Source organism: Sphaerodactylus townsendi, linkage group LG08 (assembly GCF_021028975.2).
Source record: "Sphaerodactylus townsendi isolate TG3544 linkage group LG08, MPM_Stown_v2.3, whole genome shotgun sequence".
Taxonomy (NCBI): Eukaryota; Metazoa; Chordata; class Lepidosauria; order Squamata; family Sphaerodactylidae; genus Sphaerodactylus; species Sphaerodactylus townsendi.
In genome coordinates this window covers 35,821,105-35,842,701 of record NC_059432.1, presented here as the reverse complement: position 1 = coordinate 35,842,701, position 21,597 = coordinate 35,821,105, and the positions used below count along the sequence as shown (strand labels likewise).

The following is a 21,597-nucleotide window of genomic DNA, read 5'->3' as shown; positions in this document are numbered from 1 at the left end:
AAGCCGAAGCCGGCACAGTGTGGGATCTCCCTCCCCTCAACTCTTCCAGCCAGCCAATCACAGTGCACTATTTTGGCCATGCGCAGAACAGGAGACTCGTGGTGGCGAAAAGCGCACCTTCATAAAAAACCCTTCTCATGCACGAAGCAACGGCTCAGCTCTGCTCGTTCTGCTCCGACAGAGAAGGCTTGCGAAAATGCAGGTGGGAAATCGGCGCTTTGTGACGTTGTCGCAACGTAGCTCCTATGTGGCAAAATGAAAAAAAGGGACGCACACACACGTTTCCTGCCATAGAATGGCAGCCAATTGGGAATGAGGAGCGAAAGATGCGAGGAGGTAACCCTGCCCTCTGAACACGGGTCCGGAGAGACAACCCGGCTGCTGTGCAGAATAACAGAAGAGTCGAGCTCAGGTAACGATTTCCGCAGACACGAGTCGAACCTAGGTCAGCTCTGCTGTGCGGAAAGCCCCTTATGTTCTTATGCCTTAGCTCCAAACTAACTCTTTCTCACATTTGTTGGGAAAATAGGAGGGGGGACTAACATAGGAATAAAAGGTAGCAAAAGCCAGGTTTGCCAGAACTGGCTTTGTCAAGCTGGATGCTTTGATGCCTATCAATAAACGCTACTGATCAACAATACAGAGTTTGTGTATTGCTTCAAGGTTCAAGGGTGAACTCTTACATCAACAAGTCCTACACCATGATCTCTTTCTAAGAATGGCACACCACCATGCTAATTAAACAGGTTTTGATAATGCATTCTGTGTTAACGTAGTTGATTCCAAGGTCTGGCTGTGTCACACTAACCGCGCAGAGATACAAGGGTGATAAAAGCCCTTGGCTGCATTTCCCTGCCTTGAAGAAAAATAGCATTTTCTTTACAAAGGACAGTTGTAGGCGTTCTCAGTAATAGGCTCCATGTGTGCCTGTTTGTTTTGCAGTGACACAAGCCTGGGCAATGCAAGCAAAGGCCACACATAAGCTAAATCCCCTCCCTCCCCCCCCCATGCTTTTTTTTTTTTTGCAGTGATGCTCTGGATGGTTTCTCTCAATCTCCTTTCCCAGCAAAGAGTGGCTGCCTCCTGCTGTCACTTGTCATTCCCGATGCTTTTACAGGGGTGGAGAGATTCAGCAAAAGATGACCGATCTCTCCCTCAACATAGGCACTCTCCCCCTCACACCCGCGCACCCACCCACCAGCTAAAGCATAAGGTTGTACTATTTTTGGTAACAAGAAGAGGGCCTCCCTAAGAAAAAAAAAGAGAAAGCTGTGTGTTTTCTCAGTTGCGTCACTTTGAGATCTCAGAGGCTGTGCTGTGCTTAAGGGTTTTTTTTTCCTTTTTAGCATTGATGCAAATCCTCCCTCCCCCCCCCCCACGGTCAGTTGGAGTCTTTCCCCCCCTCTCTTTTCCCCCCTCCCTGTCTTCCAGCACCTCGCAGGTCCCTTCTTTGGGCAGTCTGGTGTCTGATGAGTGAATAGAAACATACAGATCAACTGCAGGTTCTAGCTACAAAAACACATTCAGAGGGAAAGAGGCAAGAAGGGGAAAAGGTCTGGAAAGCAGGAAAAGCTGGAGTAAGATTGCTTGGTTTTACAGAAGGACATCCAACGACTGAATAAAGACAAGAAGGGGGGAAAAAAAAGACCTGTTCATGTTTTGGGATATTCTTTCAACTGGCTGGAACCAGAGTGGATCAAAAGAATGGGAAATGCCTGCAACCCCTTGAGAAGAATTTCTTCTTTCCTATGCCTTTTATCGGTACTGTTGCTGACTGAAGGGAGCAGACCAGGAAAGACAACATGTCCTGCTTCGTGTACCTGTTCCAAAGATAATGCTTTATGTGAAAATGCCAAATCTATTCCGCGCAACATTCCTCCTGACGTTACCTCACTGTAAGGGCTGTAAGCGTTTGGTTCTTTAATTTATATTTTAAAAAAGCAAGCATGTGTGTGGGGTTCAGTACAGGATAAATGATGCCTGCAGTAGTGAATACTTCGAGCTTTTAAAACCAGCAAGCGGGGGGCGGGGGGGGGGAGATATTATATGTCGTATGTTTAAATGCAGAGATTACCTCTCTTTTACCTGTTATCTCCCCTCACCCCCCAGAACGATGTGAAACTTGTAAAATCCAGTATATATGTGTTTATGTTGCAGTTTATAGTGACTACGCTGAAGGAAAGGTCTTTTGAGATGCCAAACAGCGTGGTAACTGACTGTTCCATGAGATTGCATTAATAGAAAATCTGTTCGCTTGTTTGTTTTTCAGATCCTTTGTGAGATCTGCTTTTACTAAAATCCAAGAAAGGAGTTTTGTCTTGTCACCATCTCTTCAACTTCTGTGAGAAAGATTTATATCATGATTATTTGTTGCAAAACTCATGTGTATCTGAAAAGCACCATAGTAATATTGATTTTAACACTTTATGTAAGAAATAGATGAGTGCAGATCTATTATATAACAAAATGCATCTAGTCTTCCTAGTAAAGAAAATTAAAAGTGTGTCTTACTTAACTGGTTATTTTTAACAGTGTTCAGTTCTTTTGTGTCTGTTAATTATCACACAACTATTATTATTTACAAGATGTTTGTATAGCAATAGTATTTGGCTAAGCTACATGATGAAGTTTGCTCCTGGTTATGGGAGCTCTCTGATATGTTGAATCACATGAATGGTACTAGAAACACTTGAGAATAAACATGGCCAGGACAAAGCTTTTTCTACACTTACGGAATTCAGCACTTATGGCTATTGATATCTCAGCTCTGTTGTTGACTGAATAGACAGGTTCCTTTCAGAATGAGGTTCTGGATTTCAGTGGGATGGCCCCATGGGCTAAACATGTTGTTGATCTGGGTAGAAGTTTGATGTTTCCATGCTTGGGTTAGACCCATACTTCCTTCTCTGCTAAGACAGTGACCAGTGACCTCCAATTCAAAAATTGGAGTTGGTTAATTGTTTTATGCATTAAGGCATAACCCAAAGAGCATGTTTTGATTCAGATGGCAATTGAAAGCCTATGACAGTACTATAGAAATGCATGATCCACAAACATTTTTTTCCAGAATACTGTCAAGAAATATGTGAACTCTTTTTTCAATCAAGAAGATGAGATATGAGGCATGATTGTAGAGTATTCATCATGAGGTGGTTTGATGTTGTGCATTCACCATGAGGTGGCCTTGATTTGGTTTGAATCTTAAGCATTCAGTTCTGTGGAAACATTAAATCTCTTTGGTTCAAATTTTGATGCCTTCATAGTTGGTGCTGTGACCACTACTCTTCTCTCATATAGGAGCTGAGAAGACAGCATGCACAGAGAGTAACGTTTTGAATCCAGGACAAATGAATAAATATAGTTACCATGGAAACCTTTATGATGTCCCTGTACACATTATCCCACACAAGCTTTCTCAGAGTAAAGGCATATTACAAAAGGGACAAAATCTATACACATCATTTGTACTGAGGGAAAAAGAGGCAGCTGCTTTTTTTTTGTATTCCTCTTTGGGGAGGTGCCAGAAAGGGAGAAGAGGGTCATAAGCACAGCTACTTAGCTGTGACAAAACACTTGCTCTGCCACCTGGCCACACAATGCACAGAACACACAAGGCTGCCCGTCTCAGCCACAGGTCATGTTTCCTTCACTGACAGCACCCAATGACAGCATGCTAATGAAGTAGTAATGAAGCACCTAATGAAGCATGCTAATGAAGTAGTGAAATTTCACACTCCCCCTTTGCAAACTTGCAGTGCAAGCTGAAGCATGCTTACTCAGAAGTAAGTCCTATTGAGGTCAATGAAACACACACTCTAGTGAGACTGTTTAGGTCTGCAGCCTGAGAAGCACAGATTTTTGACTTGGAGACAATTGCAATAACTGGCATGCTGAAATAACGCAGAGTAATGGCATTTGATTTTCCCACCACTCAGTGTTTCTAGAGTTAATGCCCAAGACTTCCTTGGTAGTGATTAATATTCTGTAGCATGTGGAGTCTGAGGTGCTTTGATCTTTTCAAAAGCTAGATTATTGGTTGAAGGAAACAGGTGCCAGTCCTTTTCAGATAAGATGCCTTGAAACTCTAGCTTTTCTTGGTAATCTGTACATAATTGGCTTGTTATGTCTTCCCAAGAGACAAGTGGATGATTGCCAGAAAACACCCTTTATATTCAAAATGCAGATTTAAAGCCTATATCTCAAGAATCACATAGAGACAGAGGTAGGGAAAGTTACACAATAGCAAGGAGTGTCAGAAACGTGCCATGAGATGGTCTGTATAGTTTGCAGGATGCAGTTTGGATCTCCAAACAGAAAACAAATGACACTTATAATCTTACAGCTGGAAGAATTCTAAGGAATGTTCAGGAATGCCCTCCAGGACCATCTACACACCATGTCACTGTACCACCTACCAGAGAACAGGTGTCCGCGCAACACATTTGCTTTTAATGATCCAGCCTTTCCTAATCCAGTCCCTGTGTCAGGCCGGTCATGTGCAGTGCACCCTCCACACATGTAGAAACATCCTAGGGTAATTATTTGGAACTGCACCTTTCTAACACCACACAGAGAGCTAGAAAATGAAATGCAAGAGAGTTCAAAAGCACAAAACTATACTGCAGTACAGTGATGCAGTCCCAGCTATGCTGCCTAATTGAGGAGAGGGGTAGAAATCTGGGGCAGCGAAGGCAGAAAGGAAAATCATGCATTGCCATATCTGATTAGAAAAGTCCAATGGAATGTGGTTGAGGGAAGGAGAAAGAAAAGCTGATTGACGATTAGGGTTGCCACCCAGCCTCTGCTTTCCATTCCCGCAGCCATGCAACCTGGTAATGGCAGAAAAACAAGGGGTTAAAAATGAGGGTTGATCAGTGTTACTGGTGAGGCGATAATATCACTTCTGTAACAACCAGAAATGACATCAACACATTGCTGATAATCCAGAAGCATTTGGCCCAAACTGTTTGGTAAACCATAGAATTTTAGTTAAATGTTAGTGTTAAATGCCAGTAACACAATGCTGTCACTTCCGGTTTCATCAGAAATTACCTCATCACATTGCAAGTGGCATCACTATATTACCGGCAAGGTCCCCCATCCGACTGGTTAGTCTCCCACTGGTTGCCAGCTTTGTTCTGGCAACAGTACCTGAGATGAGATTCTTGGGGTGGACAAAGGTCCAAAACCAAAGCTAATTACAGAGTTGGGAATCCTGTGGTGGACAAAAATTAAAGAAGAGGAGGTTCAGTGCTTTCAACAAAGATGGTAGAAGGTCTAGCTGCCAAGATGAACATCTGAGTAAAAAACCAACCACAAAGTTGGAGGGGCTGATGTTCTCTGTTTATAGGTTTTGAAGTTACTAGACTTACTTTGGAATGTTTATTATTGGCTTGTGCAGGATTTAGGGTCGATGGTGCGGGATTTATTTCCTGTTAGTATGTCTGAATTTCTGGTGAATGTAGACAGGGAAGATTTAGGGTGGAAGAGGAGGTCCAAATGTTGCCATGCCAATTGGATGACAACCCAACTGGTTAATTGAACTAGTGGCTAGATGACATTTCTGGGCTTGTGACTAAATTACTTAAGAAGGCTGTGTTGTGGAGAGGACTCTGGGATTGCAGCTTGTCATCCAGCAAGCCCGAGTCATTTACTCATGGTTAAGGTTCTAAGGGAGCTCTGGAGGCTTCAGACAAAAGGCCTTTAATCAGTGTGCTCCTTGAGGCACTCCAGTAGTTGTACTACTGAATAATCCAAGAAATTCCTGAAAGTTTCAGGAAGCTCTGCTTTGTTAGGAAACTGGATATTTTAATCCAGACCTCTGACATAGGGTTACCAACCTCTTGGCTAGGCCTAGAGATCTCCCAGAATTGCAACACATCTCCACCTCACAGAGATCAGTTTCCCTGGAGAAAATGGCTGCTTTGGAGATTGAACTCTATGGCACTATATCCTGCTGATGTCTCATCCTCTATAGCAGGGGTCTTCAAACTATGGCCCTCCAGATGTTCATGGACTACCATTCCCATCAGCCCCTGCCAGCATGGCCAAGTGGTAGGGCTCATGGGAATTGTAGTCTATGAACATCTGGAGGGCCATAGTTTGAAGACCACTGCTCTACAGGCTCCCCCCCACCCCCAAATCTCCAGGAATTTCTAAACCCAATGTTGGCAACCTTACTCTGGCAGCCATGTCAAAGCAACTTTTGGAGTGAGCAAATGTTGGGGTCATTGTGGAAAGCAGTTTCATGTGTGTATGTTAAGTGCTGTCAAGTTGCTTTCAATTTATGATGTCCATATGAATTAATGACCTCTAAAACATCCTATCATTGACAGCGATGCTAAGACCTTGCAAACTGAGAGCTGGGCTTCCTTGATTGAGACACTCCATCTCATGTTGGGTCTTCCTTTTTTCTTGCTACCTTCAACTTTTCCTGGCATTATTTTTCCAGTGACTCTTGCCTTCTCATAACATGACCAAGTACAGTAGCTTCAGTTTGGTCATTTTCGCTCCTAGGGAGCTTGATTTGATCAAGAACCCAATTATTTGTCTTTTTCATGGTCCATGCTTTCCATAATATTCTCATCCAAATTAACCTACTCTCTTCCTTTCAGCTGTCTTGTCCAACTGTCATATCCACACATAGTAATGAGGAATACTGTAAGTTATCTTGATTGTCAGTGACACATCCTTACACTTAAGAATCTTTTCTGACTCCTTCATGGCCGCCCTCCTCAGTCTCAATCTCTGTCTGATGTTTTGGTTTTAGTCTCCCTTTAGATTGATAATGGAGTAAATAGAAAATCTTTAACAATTTCAATGTCTTCATCATCAACCTTGGACTTGTGTAATTCCCCAGTAGTCATTAGTTGTATCTTTTGAAGTTCACATGTGTCTTGCTTTGACATTTTCTACTGTAACTTCATCAGTAGTCATTTCAAGGCCCGTTCTGCACATGCAGAATAATGCACTTGCAGTCTACTTCCACAATTGTAAAAGTGGATTATGCTATTCTGCACAGTAAAATCCAGCTATTGAAAGTGAGTTGAAAGTTCATTATTCTGCATGTGTGGAAGGGTCTTCACTATTTTCTGCCAGTACTGTGGTGTCATCTGCATATCTCAAATTATTAATGTTCCTTCCACCAGTGCTCACTGATTTTCTTCTGAAACTCTCTTGTTTGCTCCAGTAACCTATATAAATTTGCAATATGATATCTAGTTCCTTTTCCTTTTCGGAATACAACTTGAACATCTGGCATTTCCTGTTCAACAGGAATTGTAAAATTTTGAGTTTCCCTTATTTGAGAAATTATCGTGATAGTCCAATGGTTGCTGTGGTCTTTGGCATCTTCTTTTTTTCAAAATTGGAATGTAAATTGGCCATTTCCAGTCGGGGCCATTTTTTTGTTTTCCATATTTGTTGGCATATCCTTGTTAAGATTTTGACAGTTTGGAATACCTCTATTGATATCCTATATACTCCTGGTGATTTGTTTCTCTCAATTGCTCTAAGTGCAATTTTCACTTCACTTTCTAAAACATTTGGTGGTTCTTTAAAAGATTCGAGGAAGGAAGCTGTCATCCTTTCATCTCTTCCATACAGCTCTTCAGTGTATTGTACCCATCTTTTCTTTATTTTGTCCTGTTCAGTTGTTGATCGTTCAGCACGCCTAATCATGCTGTAAATTTTCCTTTGATTTCTTGGATCTTGTTGAACACATCAATTCTTATTCCTTTGTTGTTGTTGTATTTCTTTACACTGGTTATTATAATATTTCTTTTATCTCTACTAGGCATGAGCACCAATAAAACTTACCAGTAAATTTCAAGGTTTTTTTTTAACCCATAAGTTTTCAGCAAAGCCAAATAAAGCCCTTGTCCATTTACTTTGTTTAGGTTAAAAAACCCAAACCTGAAATTTTTCAGTCTGCTCCCCCTGCCATTTCCCAAGCCTTAGGGGGCTTGAGAAATGGGGAGGGGTGCAGGAATTGTCCCCACTGGCATTTTGATGCCTTTCCCTCGGCTGTTACTATCTGGAAGGTTTCACTTGAGTTGCATTCAATCACATGTATGCTTCTCCATTGAGAATTTTATAGGAACCATCTAATTCCTTCCCTGTTAATTTGGTTTGCTCAGACTCATTCGACTGATACAGATCTTTTTTGACCAATTTTTGCTTGAACACAAAAACCCTAATATCTCCTATTCTGTGTCAAGATTCTGTTCATTTGCATTAAAAAGTGCAGTCTCATGACAAATAAATGGGCAAGTGTTTCATCATAAAGAGTCATCTTTATTTTATCATGGTTGTTTTGATACTCATCAAACTCTGTATTTAGCTTGATGAATGTTTAAACTCTATGTAGTGGTTATGTGCTTTCAATTGTATGTATTATATTTATATTGCTGACCTGACTGGACTCATTACATTTGGTTTGATTTGATTATCTGTTTTTTTAAATTGGTAAAACAACCCCCCCCCCTAAAAAAAAAAGCTGATATGGCTTTTTTTTTTTTGCAGGATGTGTGTGTCTGTGATTTGAGTTTACTGAATCACCAAGCCTAATCTTTTTGTGCAAATCACTGAAACGCTGTATTTAGACTTTTGATTCGATTTGTGTCACCTTTTACTTTTGCTTTGCATCTGCCTTTAGTAATTTACGTGTTTTCTCATTCATCCATTGGGGATTTTCTTTCCTTTTGTCTACAGGGATAGTCTTTGCATATTCTTCCTTGATATTATCTCTGGTTTCAACCTATAATTCTTTTTTGTGTCCAAGTCATTTGGACTCAGTAATGCAAATCTTTTCTTTACATAGTCTTTAAACTCTTCAGCAATGTTGCTTCGATTGTATTTTGGCACTATGAATGTTTTAATGTTGTTCTTCAGCTTTTTTCTAACTTTCAATATTAACAATTCAATATTAACAACTACCTGACTAGTCTTGTTTGACAGAGTGAATAGAGCTTCTCCATCTTCTAATTAAGTAATCTATTACACTCCTGTATTGGTCATCTGGTTATATTCATGTATACAGTCATCTGTTCGGTTGCCTAAAACATGTTTACAATTAATAACTAGTTATCTTCACAGAATTCTGAGTTGCTCTCCTGTTTCATTTCAAGCTCCTAGCCCAAATCTGCCAACATTATTTGATTCTCCTTTGCTTTCTATTTTTGTGTTCTGATCACCTAAGATGATCATCATACTTTGTTTGGTATGTGATCAATTTCTTCCTCATCAGTATCTGTAGCTGAGGCATAAACTTGAGTGATGGTTATGTTGATAGACTTTCCACGAAGTATGACTGATATTATTAGGTTAGTCATTGCATATAACCCCTCACTACCTCTGCAACACCTCACCTTACTATTAGAGCGCTCTGTTTCTTTCGTATGTCATTTCCCAGTCTAAACAGTTTGTAATTATCTGGCTGAAAATGCCCTAATCCAGTCCACAATCCATGTTTGCAATGAGGCTACACTTTTCCACCCAATATAGTTTAGAATCAGTGTCCAGGATTCAAAGCACCATTTGTGTAGTGGGACTTTGCAGGTTCGTCTGCTCAAATAGCATCCCTTTGTGCCACCCATCCTGAACTATGGGAAGTCTTCAGGTTTGGCTCCCAAGGCTAAACAAGTATATATTATTTGAACAGGTGATGGAACGAATGATGAGCAAATGCAGAATTGCTTGAGTTCATGAGCATTTATTTTTTGAATTTCAGCCAGTATCTTTGAATTTAAAAAATCTGAGTCAGACCTCCAAAAATCTCAATACATAGAAATAATTCATATTGGAAAACCAGTCATGTCCATATGTTTTACTTGCTATATTGCCTTCTTCGTCCCAAATCTGATTTTTTTTGTCCCAAATTGAATTTTTCTCATTCTGTTCTCTGTCTGTGGGGGGAAAAAAATCAGAATTGTTTCTAGGGGATTCTTCAATAAGAGTGTATTATAGGAATCAATCCCATACATATTGCATAATTTCGATCCACTGTATCCTCTGTGTATTTTTATGTATACATTCATTCATTTATTCCACTGTCAAGAGACTGTACATTTTTAAAAGGACAGAGGAAAAAGAACTTCCTTCCAAAGAATTTTTTAAAAAACTGTAAAATGTTGTCCATCTTCATCCTCAGAACATCAAGAATTCCATCACAGATGCTAGTAGCTGTTGGTGAGCCTTTGGGCATTTTCACACATGCTGAATAATGCATGTCAATCTACTTTCAGTATACTTTGTCACTGGATTTTACTGTGTGAAACATCAAAATCCACTTGCAAATGATCGCTAAAAGTGTATTATTAAGCGTGTGTGAAAGCGTTCTTTGATAAATAGAGGCCACAGCATACTGACTTATTCTGCTAGAACCATAGAGTAACTGAGAGTTATGCTAGAGCAGGGGTAGGGAACCTGCGGCTCTCCAGATGTTCAGGAACTACAATTCCCATCAGCCCCTACCAGCATGGCCAATTGGCCATGCTGATAGAGGCTGATGGGAATTGTGGACCTGTTATTCCTGGCTGACATCCTGGAAAGAGCCGCGAGGTTCCTAACCCTGTGCTAGGTGAACTTCAACCTTGACTGTTTGGGGTCTTTTTTTTTTTTTTTTTTTTTTTTTTTTTTTTTCCAGGTGTGTGGCTGTGGTTTGGTAGTCTTTCCTCCTAACATTTCACCTGCATCTACATAAAGCATTTTCAGAGGCATGTCACGGTAAGATGAGCTTCTCTCCATGATGTGCCTCTGAAGATGCCAGCCATAGGTGTGGGAAAATATTAGGAGCAAAACTACTACCCCGTGGCCACACAGCCCAGGAATCCCAAAACTACCAGTTGATCGGGGCCATGAAAGCCTTCAACAATAGATTAAACTGGAATAAATTCTCAGAAACTAATGGGAAGAAACTGAAACAGGTTGTCCTGTTCTTGCTAAAATACTGGGATAGAGAAGAGAACAAGAGAAGATTCCAGATGAGTGGAAAAAGAGAATCAGCTCCTAGCTAGGTTGTTTGGCAGGCAAATGGGGTGAAGCTACATATCGCTTCATTCTTATTTTTTGAAAAAGGACAATAATACATTATTATTAGTAGTAAGATAGGATACCAGTCATAGCAAACTGGATGCTCTCCAGGTAATAGAGATCAAGCCATGAAAATGCATAATCCAACAGATTAAAATTCCTCTTCATTAAATATGAGTCCATATAATATACTCCCATTTTTAAATCTAGAAATCCCATTGAGACAGGCAGGAAGAAAAACTGCAAATAATATGCCTTGACTTTCTGTAGACCCTTCAGTTGAAGACAGTGATCAATTGGCCTCCCCTGCTGGATTCTATTGGAATACCTCTCCTGTTGTTGACACCTCCTCCACCCATAGGAGGTGATTTCCCTAGGGGATCCAAAAAATGTATGGGGAAACCTGATTGTTAGAATGCCCTTTTTAATTTTTAAGTATTGAGTGGCTTTAATTTATATTGATATGTATTAGTTTTCAAAATTGTATATATGTGAGTGTGGAATATATATTATTGTTTGCCACCCTGAGCCTAACTGCATTGAAAAGGGGCAGAATATGAATTAAATAAATAAATATAAATTGTAATATTTGAATTTAAATCACACTTCTAAATACCTGTCTGTTAAACACCAGGAAAAAATAAAGAAAAGCAGTGTTTAAACTGGGTTTTTAGCAGGTTGAACAGTACAAAATATTCCTTGTGTTCTGCCAGTTCTAAACTTTGTCAGGCTACACCTTTACTGACCTTATCTTTCTTATTGTAGTTTGCATAGCAACTCTTTTTATTTATTTATTTATTTATTTATTTTATTTCGATCTAATAATTATTCGATCTAATAATTATTTTGATTTTCGGGGTGTTCTAATTTAATTTCCATCCTTTGAAGCATATCTCAATTAATAACTGAACTGAAACTTCTTCATTTGCCTCACTAACTCTCACCAGAACTGTTCTCTGTTTTGTGTGTTTTTATATATTTTGTTTTCAATTGTTTTAGATATGTTTATATATTGGTATTTTCAATGCTTATTAATGTTTTAATGTTTATTGCTTTGGAAACCTTGAATTGGGCAGAAAGGTAGCATGGAAATGTTTTAAATAAATAAATAAAACTCACTATAATGAGGTAAAGAAGGTCCCAAATAATCATGGAGACAGATGACATAACATCAGCAGGTTATCAGTAGTACTGAAAAACGTTTAAAATACTATTGGTTGTATGACGTTGACTCAGAAGTAGACACAAAGCATTTGAGCTTCTTTATTTACTTTAATGAAGGCATGTGCACAGATCTGCCACCATTGAGGGGTAGGTTAGGAAATTTGTCTGGACAGGAAGCCATGTGGCTTCAGAGGCATAATGAATTTCTGAAACAGATTGGATTCTATACATTTTCATGAACGAAAATTACAATCAGAGTAAGGCTGTACTTGCTGGAATGCGTATATAACACCAATTTGTTCACCCTAGTGAGAAACCAACTCACTAAGACTTAGTAGGCCACTTAGAAATCACCATGGAACTCCGTTGTTTGAAATTGAATTGTTATATATTTTTAAGTTACTGTACTTGTGAACATTTCCCCATAGGTCATATGTCAACTTACTAGTTGACCTAAGGTGCTTTTGTATCACAGTCTTTTCCTTGGTTAGTTCTTATGTAGTATATATGTAGTTGGTTCTTATGTAGCCTATACCCATTTCGACATAACTTTTTTTCCCCCTTAATATAGTCAGAGTCAATGTGGGGATTCTGAGCTGCTCTATGAGAATGCCATCATTAATTATATTTTCTTTTGTATTTCTGTATGCAGGTTATTCACAGCAAATACCTTTGATGTCATTAGCAGTGATGCTTTCATGGGCCTTCCTCATCTAGAATATCTGTGAGTGGGAAAAGTTAATGATCAAAGAATCCTGTAGCATATTGAGTGTCTGAGATATAGACATTGCTTTGATCCAACTGCATTTATGACCCATTACAGGTTCATAGAGAACAACAATATCAAGTCACTTTCAAACACCTCATTCCGAGGACTGAAATCTTTAATTCATCTGTAAGTAAATTTCATCATTTTGTTGCCTGGCATGTTTACATAAGTATCCGGCATCACAGTCATAAGCAGAATTAATCAACAGGCTAAGAAGGGTATATTTTTGTTTAGAAATACACCATGAATAACATTTTTGTTTTGAAGCTGTCAACTAATTAAAGGCTTTTTGGTTAATTATTTACCTTACCATTCACAACTGGTTATGCAATTAAACAGTCAGTGGTTTAATGTAGCACTTCATAATTAAAACACTGGTTCATGAGTAATGTCAATATCATTAGTCTAACTCCAAAGAACTATGCAGCTATCTTATTGCAACCAAATTTGGGGCAAATTGGTTTTGAAATTTAAAGATGTTTCTAAATTAATTTGTGATATGATGCAGGGCTTACCATTGAAAGTGACCAAAATTCCAGTAGCTACATCCCTGCCCTTGGGCATACCTTGAGTGTACAAGCATTAATTTTTGTGCATCGTGTGTTTTTAGTCAGTGAACTGAAGAAATGATCACTTATTGCATTATATTGGTTGCAATTTAGAAAAGCAGATGCACTATAAAATAGTAGGGATATGCATCCAGATATGCATTAATTAAAGACAAAACAGTTTGTCATTAATGTTGTTATCAAACTGAAGTTGATATTCAGTAATATTACAATGTAACCTTAAATAGAGTTATACTCATTGACATCAGTGGAGTTAACAGGGTATAACTCTGCTTGGGAGTGTCCTGTTAGTTAATATCCATATTTTTTTGTTTTTGAGATCATGGAAGTCAAAGGGAAGGCAGAGGAAAATAAGGAAAATAATGTAATTACATGGAAGCTTCCCCTTCCTCCCATTGACTGGGTGGGCAGGAAAGGTTGTAATGCCAGGCACTCAGGCAGGAAACAAGAATGGGCTAGTGGTTAGTGAATCTTTCTTCCCCAACTCTCCCAGAGCCTCACAATCTTTTTCTGATATGTTGAGGGCTCTGGGCATTGGCACACACTGGGAAATATTGTCAGCACCTGGAGACTTTGTTTTCCATTTTTCACCCAACCACAAACCCTCATGCATCGCAAGCAATACTCAAGGTCCTGAGTAAGGGAGGTCAGTAAGACTCTCTGACTTGGTCAGCAGAAGTATCAGCACTAGATAGCACAGTAAGTGGATAGGGGGAAAGAGGGAGAAGGGATGAGTTGAATAAAATGGACAGAATAGTAAAAATAAAAAGGGCTAGTCAGAAACACAACAAAGACCTTTTTAAAATGAAAACAAGAAAAATACCATGCACATGCACATTTGTGCCAATTATTTGTCTGCCATTTTCATTTCAGTTACTCAATGAAAACATAGTTTTAAAAATTCCATAGGTTTTCACTGCTGAAATGGATATTGCAGGACAAAGTAAATGTACATGAAAATATTTAATGCATTGACTTGGGATTGTGGTGGTTGGCTCCTAAGGAGAGAAGTACTAACCTTTGTTCATGACCTTTTCAAATCAAAATATGACTGGGTTCTAGTGGGTTTTCCAGGCTGTGTGGCCGTGGTCATGTAACCCCTGTGTCAGAATGGGATGACCCAGAAAGGGGTGGAGTCTGAAAAGAAGCTGAATGCTGCAGAACTCCCTTGGGGTTGGAGGGAACAGGAAGGGCTACCAGGCTGGGACCCTTGATTGATTTTTATTAAGCCCTTAACACCTTGTTTAAGGTAACTACAGTATTGTGGGGAACTAGTGGGAAGGGAGTTTATTTATTTTTTGCTATATTTTAAATGTTAGAAATTTATTGTTTCAGGGGTTTTGTGTATGTAAATGGTGAGAGTTTTCTGGGAACCTTCATCATCTTGAATCCCGTTCACCAAGCCTCTAAGGAAGTCTTTAAAACCAACCACACCAACAAAAGAAGAAATTGGACTTGGCAATATCAGTGGGCTATAAATATAAGGACTTGAAATGCAAACCTGAACAGGACCTTGAATTGTAAATGTTAAATGTTGATGTTTAATGTTATTTGTAAAGAGAAGTAAACTGTTTTGTTTAAATTTGGATTTCTTTTGCCAACTCCTTCCAAGTACTGCCTTGCACGTTGAAGCCAATTTGTAACCTCAGCTTGTGAACTGTGGGGCAGAATTACTTGGAAGGAGTTGCAAAAGAGACAAAATTTAAACAAAACAGTTTACTTCTCTTTACAAATAACATTAAACATCAACATTTAACATTTACAATTCAAGGTCCTATTTCAGGTTTGCATTTCAAAGTCCCTTATATTTACAGTCTACTGATATTGCCAAGTCCAATTCTTGCTGCTTTGCTGGAGTGGTTTGGTTTGAAGACTTCAGAGGAGAGCGGGTGAGCGAGATTCAAGATGATGAAGGTTCCCAGAAAACTCTCACCATTTATACACAAAAAACCCTGAAACAATAAATTCTAACATTTTAAAATATAGCAAGCTAAACCTTCCACTAGTTCCCCACAACATTGCAGTTACCTTAAACAAGGTGTTAAGGGCTTAATAAAATCAATCAGGGTCCCAGCCTGGTAGCCTTGCTCCCTCCAACCTCATGAGTTCTGCAGCATTCAGCTTCTTTTCAGACTCCACCCCTTTCTGGGTCATCCCATTCTGACACAGGGGTTACAGTCACACAGCCCAGAAAACCCACCAGAACCAGTTGAATCCGGCTGTGAAAGCCTTCGACAATACAAAATATGACTACTTTTCTACATGGTCATAAATCATATTTAATTTATACCATGTTAATTGTTATAAATATTTTTTCTCACAATAAGTTTGCTTTCTCCATATTTGAATGTGCCAATGCATGCCCCAAAGGTAGTTTTTATTGGACAAGATGCTATTTCTTCTGGATTTAACATTACAAACAGAAATAACTATGCAGACAATGGACATTTCAGAAAGAAAGTTACAGAAGAGGAATGCTAGGTATTTTAATCTTGTTTTATCCAAGAACTATATTTTCATATACACCCATTTTTGATGCTGACTATAGTGGCAGACTAGTCCTTCCCCTGAGAATGAAACAGACAACTTAATTTTGTAAAGTACATCAGATAGAGTTGTGAAAATGATATCTATTAACATTTTCTGTGAAATGTTGGCTGGTGATGATCTTGGCTTCATATAAAGAACCGATATTACTTTCTTTCAAATGAAACTTTATAGAAGAGTAAAATTATCCCAACAATAATATTTTGCATTCTTGTAATTAGAGTGTGGCCATTCATCATAGCACAGAAGGATTTGAAACTTCCAATAATAATGGCCATTTATTTCTAGGTTGGTTTTTTAAAAGTCTACTCTGACATTTTAACACACACACATACAAAAAACAAAAAAATTATTTGTACATTTATGTACAACATGAAACATTGCAATTATTCACAAAAAAAGAAACATGGCATATATTGTCACCTGTCAGGATTGATCATCTTAAAATTCTGCCAAGATAATGGCTGTTCTCACATTCTCGGTAATTATATTGGAGGCCAGAACAGCAAGAAGTGTGTATGCAATTCCTTAACAATGATCCATGAACACAGTGGTTGTAGTAAATGACGAATTCTGAAAAATCATCCTTTGAAAATTCACTGTGCCAGATGTCTTCAATGTTCACCAAAAAAAATGTTCCATCCATCTGACTGGGCGTGAAGGAAAAGATGATCTAACATTACTAATAAAACTTCTTGTTTTACAGGAGTCTGGCAAACAATAATCTCCAAACCCTCCCCAAAGACATATTCAAAGGCTTGGACTCATTAACAAATGTGTAAGAAAGCATCATAATTTTAACACCATGAATTCAAAAAGGGGGAGATCATTGCTTAGTATATAATTAGTATCCCCTACTCAATACAGATCTGTGTGGCCATGAGGTGACTGTTTTAATTCTTGCCCATTAAAACTGTCGTTATTGTTACCACTATCGTCTATTGTCAACTTGAATTTAAGCACTTGCTAGATACTCTTTAATATTATAATTTCTTAGAATATGTCCTTTCTCACAAAATAGCAAGAATTTCTGAGGACCCTCAACATATATTTTGACAAGATCCATGGGGTGTTTACGTAGTCCAGTACACACTGGTTATTAAAAGTCCTCAAATGGGACAGACTGTGCAATATGATGTTGCCCTCACAATAGCAGCCATTGTTGCAGCAGAGAGCAAGACAAGGTATATATTCAAAGGAATATATTAGGGTGGCAGTCACCATCACCACCCCACATTCACAAGGCAGTCCCTTCACACAATCTCTGGCTGGAGAGAAGTAATTTTCAGTGGCAGCCAGGAATACACCTATGCTTGCTGAGTACAACATATATTTACTAGAATCTACAAGAAGACTCAAAGGAAATAAAATGTGCAAAGTTTGTTATTGGCAGAGTTAAGTATATCCATGAATCTCTCCCACTGAAAGCACTAGGACTTTATGTCATTCATATTGGCTGAACTGTTGCCCTAGTTGTGAAGGATTATGAGTGAAAAGGTGACAAAGCCATTTCAAAAGACATTTCCCATGAACTCTTTAAAAATGGCAATTAATATTTTGAAAACAGTTGCATTGCTCCAGCAAATAACCACCTTTCCCCACTAGAGACCTTAGAGGAAATGCATTCAGCTGTGACTGCAGGTTGAAATGGTTAGTGGAATGGGTGAGCAGAACAAACACAACAGTAGAAGATGTTTATTGTGAAAGTCCACCTGAGCACAAAAAGCGTAAAATCAACAACCTTTCTCCAAACGAATTTGATTGCATTATTACAAGTAAGTCTTTGGAGTGCTTCTTTTTATTTGTTTACTAACTGTGGCATATTTTTAAATATAAACCCCACATCTGCAAGCTGCCTGGAAAAAGAATGTTTAGTCAAGTCAAGGTTTGGCAAAATTCTTTCATGACTGACCGTGTAACTGTTGCTCAGATGGTGACAGGTTTTGTTTAAAGTTGTAGTCAAAATACTCCATCAAATACTGGTTGCACACAACTAGCATTCATTCCAGTAGAGATTCCCTTGCTGCTGTCTTCCATGATACATAGTACAAGATTCCTTTTAAACATTGTATAGTAGATAATTAGAATAGCAAAGCTGAGTTGTAGTCCATTGGCAGAGATCCCTAATGGCACCGGGTGTGAGGTGCCACTTTTCAGAACGTTCTTTTTGTTTTTAAACTTACCTTCCCTCCTCCAGCATTACAGCTCCGCGGGGACTTGAGACAGAGCTGACATACCACTCCCTGGCCACACCTCTGACCACCAAGGAGGCGTTGCCATAGCCACAGGGGCATGCCCCCTCATCCCTGTGGAGCTGCAAAGGGAAGGGAAGGTAAGTTTACAAACAAAACAGAGGTGCCTCTGTGTGAAGGCGCCTCCACAGGCCACAGCTGCTCAGGGGCCGCTTGCACGGAAGTGTGCAAACAGTTCCGGGGCTCCACTGGCATCATGTATGCCGCTGTGCAGCCGTTTCAATGGCTCATGCAGAAAATCGGTAGCTCTATGAATCGCCAGTGGAAAAACTACAGACTGTCCTGTGATTCATAGGCTTACCTATTGTCACTTCCAGGTTATACCCACAAGTGATGTCAACACTATTTTGATGATGCCCTGAAACACCATTTCCCTATCCACTGCCATTCTCTACCTGGCAACCCTAGTTGTAGTTGTAAGTTATTTCAGATAGGTAATCTATGACTAGGCCATGACTGAGTTATGTTTTGTAACAGAACTTTCTTTCCTCATATACATGCATTTGTTTCTTTGAATGCTTTATGCTTTTCAGTTTGCACCATGTGAGACTTTATTGGTCAGAAGTGAGTGAATTGTTTGTAGCCTTGTGGTTGGAGGTGATAGCATTTTCTTCTGCTTTTTGAAGTACTAAATGTAGAAAATTCCACCGTTTTCACCTCATCTTTTACCATCAATCAACTTTTACTGTGCTACAATCATGATATGAACTAACAAAGTTCTGCTTCAAAGATTGGGAGCTAGTTATGCAACCAGGCTGCGTAAACCTGCTATTTGTTTTAAGCGAAAGATTTGACACTTCCTAACCACTGACTAGTTCACCAGAACATGCATGTTAGAAAGCCATTCTTGTCTTACGAATAGCTTTGTATAAAAAGGAATGAATGTCATCTTTTGATGTGCACTTTTACAGAATTTGTTGTTTTCCGAAAACTGCCATATCAGTCCCTATCAGTGGAGGCGTTCTCATACATGGATGATGAATATGTTGTTATTGCTCAGCCTTTTACTGGAAAATGCATCTTTCTTCAGTGGGACCATGTGGAAGGGATGTTTAGGAATTTTGACAACATTACAGGTATGAATAAATCATGCTTTTGAGCATCATGATACCTGTCTAAAATCCATATGCTGGTGCCCTGTTTTATCTTTCTTTATACAGGAACTTCTGTGGTTGTCTGCAAGCCTGTAATTTTTGAGAATCAGCTGTACATCATCGTTGCCCAGCTGTTTGGTGGCTCCCATATATACAAAAGAGACATTCACACAAATAAATTTATAAAAATTCAGGATATTGAGATTCTCAAAATCAGAAAGCCGAATGACATTGAAACATTCAGCGTTGCAAAAGATCAATACTTTATCATTGCAGACAGTTCAAAAGCTGGTATCACCACTGTTTACAAATGGAATGGAAATGGGTTTTATTCCGATCAGTCTTTGCATGAGTGGTACAGAGATACAGATGTGGAGTACCTGGAAATCGCTGGCAAGCCTCATTTGATCTTGTCAAGTAGCTCTCAGCATCCTGTCATATATCAATGGAACAAAGGAACGGGCAAATTTGCTGAACCAACAGCTATACCAGATATGGAGGATGTTTATGCCGTAAAGCACTTCATGGTAAAAGAAGATATCTATGCATGCTTAACTAGATTCATTGGTGATTCCAAAGTAATGAAGTGGGGAGGTTCGAAATTTCTGGATTTACAAAGGATGCCTTCACGAGGGTCGATGGTATTTCAGCCACTTCGGATAAAAAATTATCAATATGCCATCCTTGGAAGTGATTATTCTTTTACACAAGTTTATTTCTGGGAGGCAGGAAAGGCCAAATTTGGGAAATTTCAAGAATTAAACATACAGGCACCAAGATCTTTCACACATGTGTTTGTCGATAAACAAGATTTTCTCTTTGCTTCGAGCTTTAAAGGGAATACGGTGATTTATAAACATATTATAGTTGACCTAAGTGCGTGACACGCATGCACAGTGTGGAATCTGTGGCAAGACTTCCTCCTGTGGTAACACGGACCTACAGAACTAACTGCATGATGATGATTCTCTTTACTTCCAGTCTGCAAATGCCTTTAACAGTCAAGATTACTAAAATAAAGTACTACAAGTAACTCCATCCTTAAATGTCACGTCTAGTGCTGTTGGGAACTTGCATTTTTAAAGAAAGACAAATTCAGTTGTTCACTGTCCTTTGCAACCACTGTGTAAAAAGTTCGTGAAACTGCATCTCTTTTAGGTGGGGAAACAAACACTAAGATGTAATTTTCCATTATTCACCTATTTGAAGACAACTGCCAAATAAAATGTTTACATTTTCTTTCATATTTCATATAGTGTTACTTGTCAATGACATTTCTATTTGCATATACTGCTCTTCCAGTCCAGTACTTTCCTGTTAGCAATGGAACCAAACACTGTGTGCCACTAAAGAGGACTGCTACACATTTTAATTGCCTCATGCACACAATGCATTTTTCCACTCAGAAGTCCTGTCCTCCTACTACATGTGATGAGAGTAAGATACAGAACTACACCGTTGTGTTTATATTTCTTTACCCCATTATAAAGATTCTAAGTCCTAGTAGAGAAAAATATGTGCACTATATCTGGTAGTGCTGCTGACCTCCAAGTGGTAACTAGAGATCTCCCAGTATTACAGCTGGTATCCAGATTACAGAGATCAGTTCCCCTGGATAATATAGCTACTTTGAAAAGTGGACTCTAGGCATTATACCCTGCGAAGGTCCTTCCACTCCCCAAATTCCACCCACTTCAGGCTCTACTCCCCAAATCTCCAGATTCTGTCCCAGAGCTAGCAATCCCAATTTCAGGGCTTAAAGCATCTAGGGAAGCATTTTTGATCAGGGAAACAGTAGCAGGGGATAAACCCTTTGCTAGTGCCCCAAACCTGATTAGTACTGCTATATGACTGCTTTTGAGGAGCAAATGACATGCATTGAGTTCTAATTAGACTGTAGTGCCCCAAATGTCTGGCATTTTTAGCATTGCTAGGTCGGGCTGGGCAACCAGTGGGAGACCAGGGGACAGAGACATGGGATGGCCATCAGAGACAGCATAATTTCCAGGAAAACCATGATGTCACACTTCTCCAGGAAACACTGGATGTTCTATGGTAAAAGCATAATGTTCTAATAATTCCTACAGAGGGCTGATTTCACTTCCATGAAAAACTGCACTTAGGTCAACACTGAGATTTTACAATTGAGTTTCTGACAATTCCTAGAGAGA

The 21,597-nt window shown here is 39.1% G+C and overlaps 1 protein-coding gene across 2 annotated transcripts; it reads left to right on the top strand.

Annotated features, from left to right (window-relative positions):
• The first annotated feature begins 1,412 nt into the window (after positions 1-1,412).
• On the top strand, positions 1,413-20,677 carry LGI1 (leucine rich glioma inactivated 1). 2 transcript variants are annotated; one of them, XM_048506056.1, is made up of 8 exons: positions 1,413-1,895; positions 2,270-2,341; positions 12,848-12,919; positions 13,019-13,090; positions 16,787-16,858; positions 17,686-17,855; positions 19,244-19,408; positions 19,493-20,677. In XM_048506056.1, exons 1-8 carry the CDS (start codon positions 1,705-1,707, stop codon positions 20,308-20,310), a joined length of 1,632 nt encoding a protein of 543 aa, XP_048362013.1. In that variant the 5' UTR covers positions 1,413-1,704; the 3' UTR covers positions 20,311-20,677. The 2 variants fall into 2 exon arrangements, with proteins under 2 accessions (XP_048362013.1, XP_048362014.1); XM_048506057.1 differs by having other exon boundaries at positions 1,796-1,904.
• The last annotated feature ends 920 nt before the right edge of the window (positions 20,678-21,597 follow it).

Excerpts from the sequence above, each read along its gene's own strand:
- LGI1 (XM_048506056.1), top strand. The coding sequence starts at position 1,705 with ATGGGAAATGCCTGCAACCCCTTGAGAAGAATTTCTTCTTTCCTATGC. Across the intron at positions 2,342-12,847 it reads TCACCATCTCTTCAACTTCT|GTTATTCACAGCAAATACCT; the intron begins GTGAGAAAGATT and ends TTCTGTATGCAG. Across the intron at positions 17,856-19,243 it reads ATTTGATTGCATTATTACAA|AATTTGTTGTTTTCCGAAAA; the intron begins GTAAGTCTTTGG and ends GCACTTTTACAG.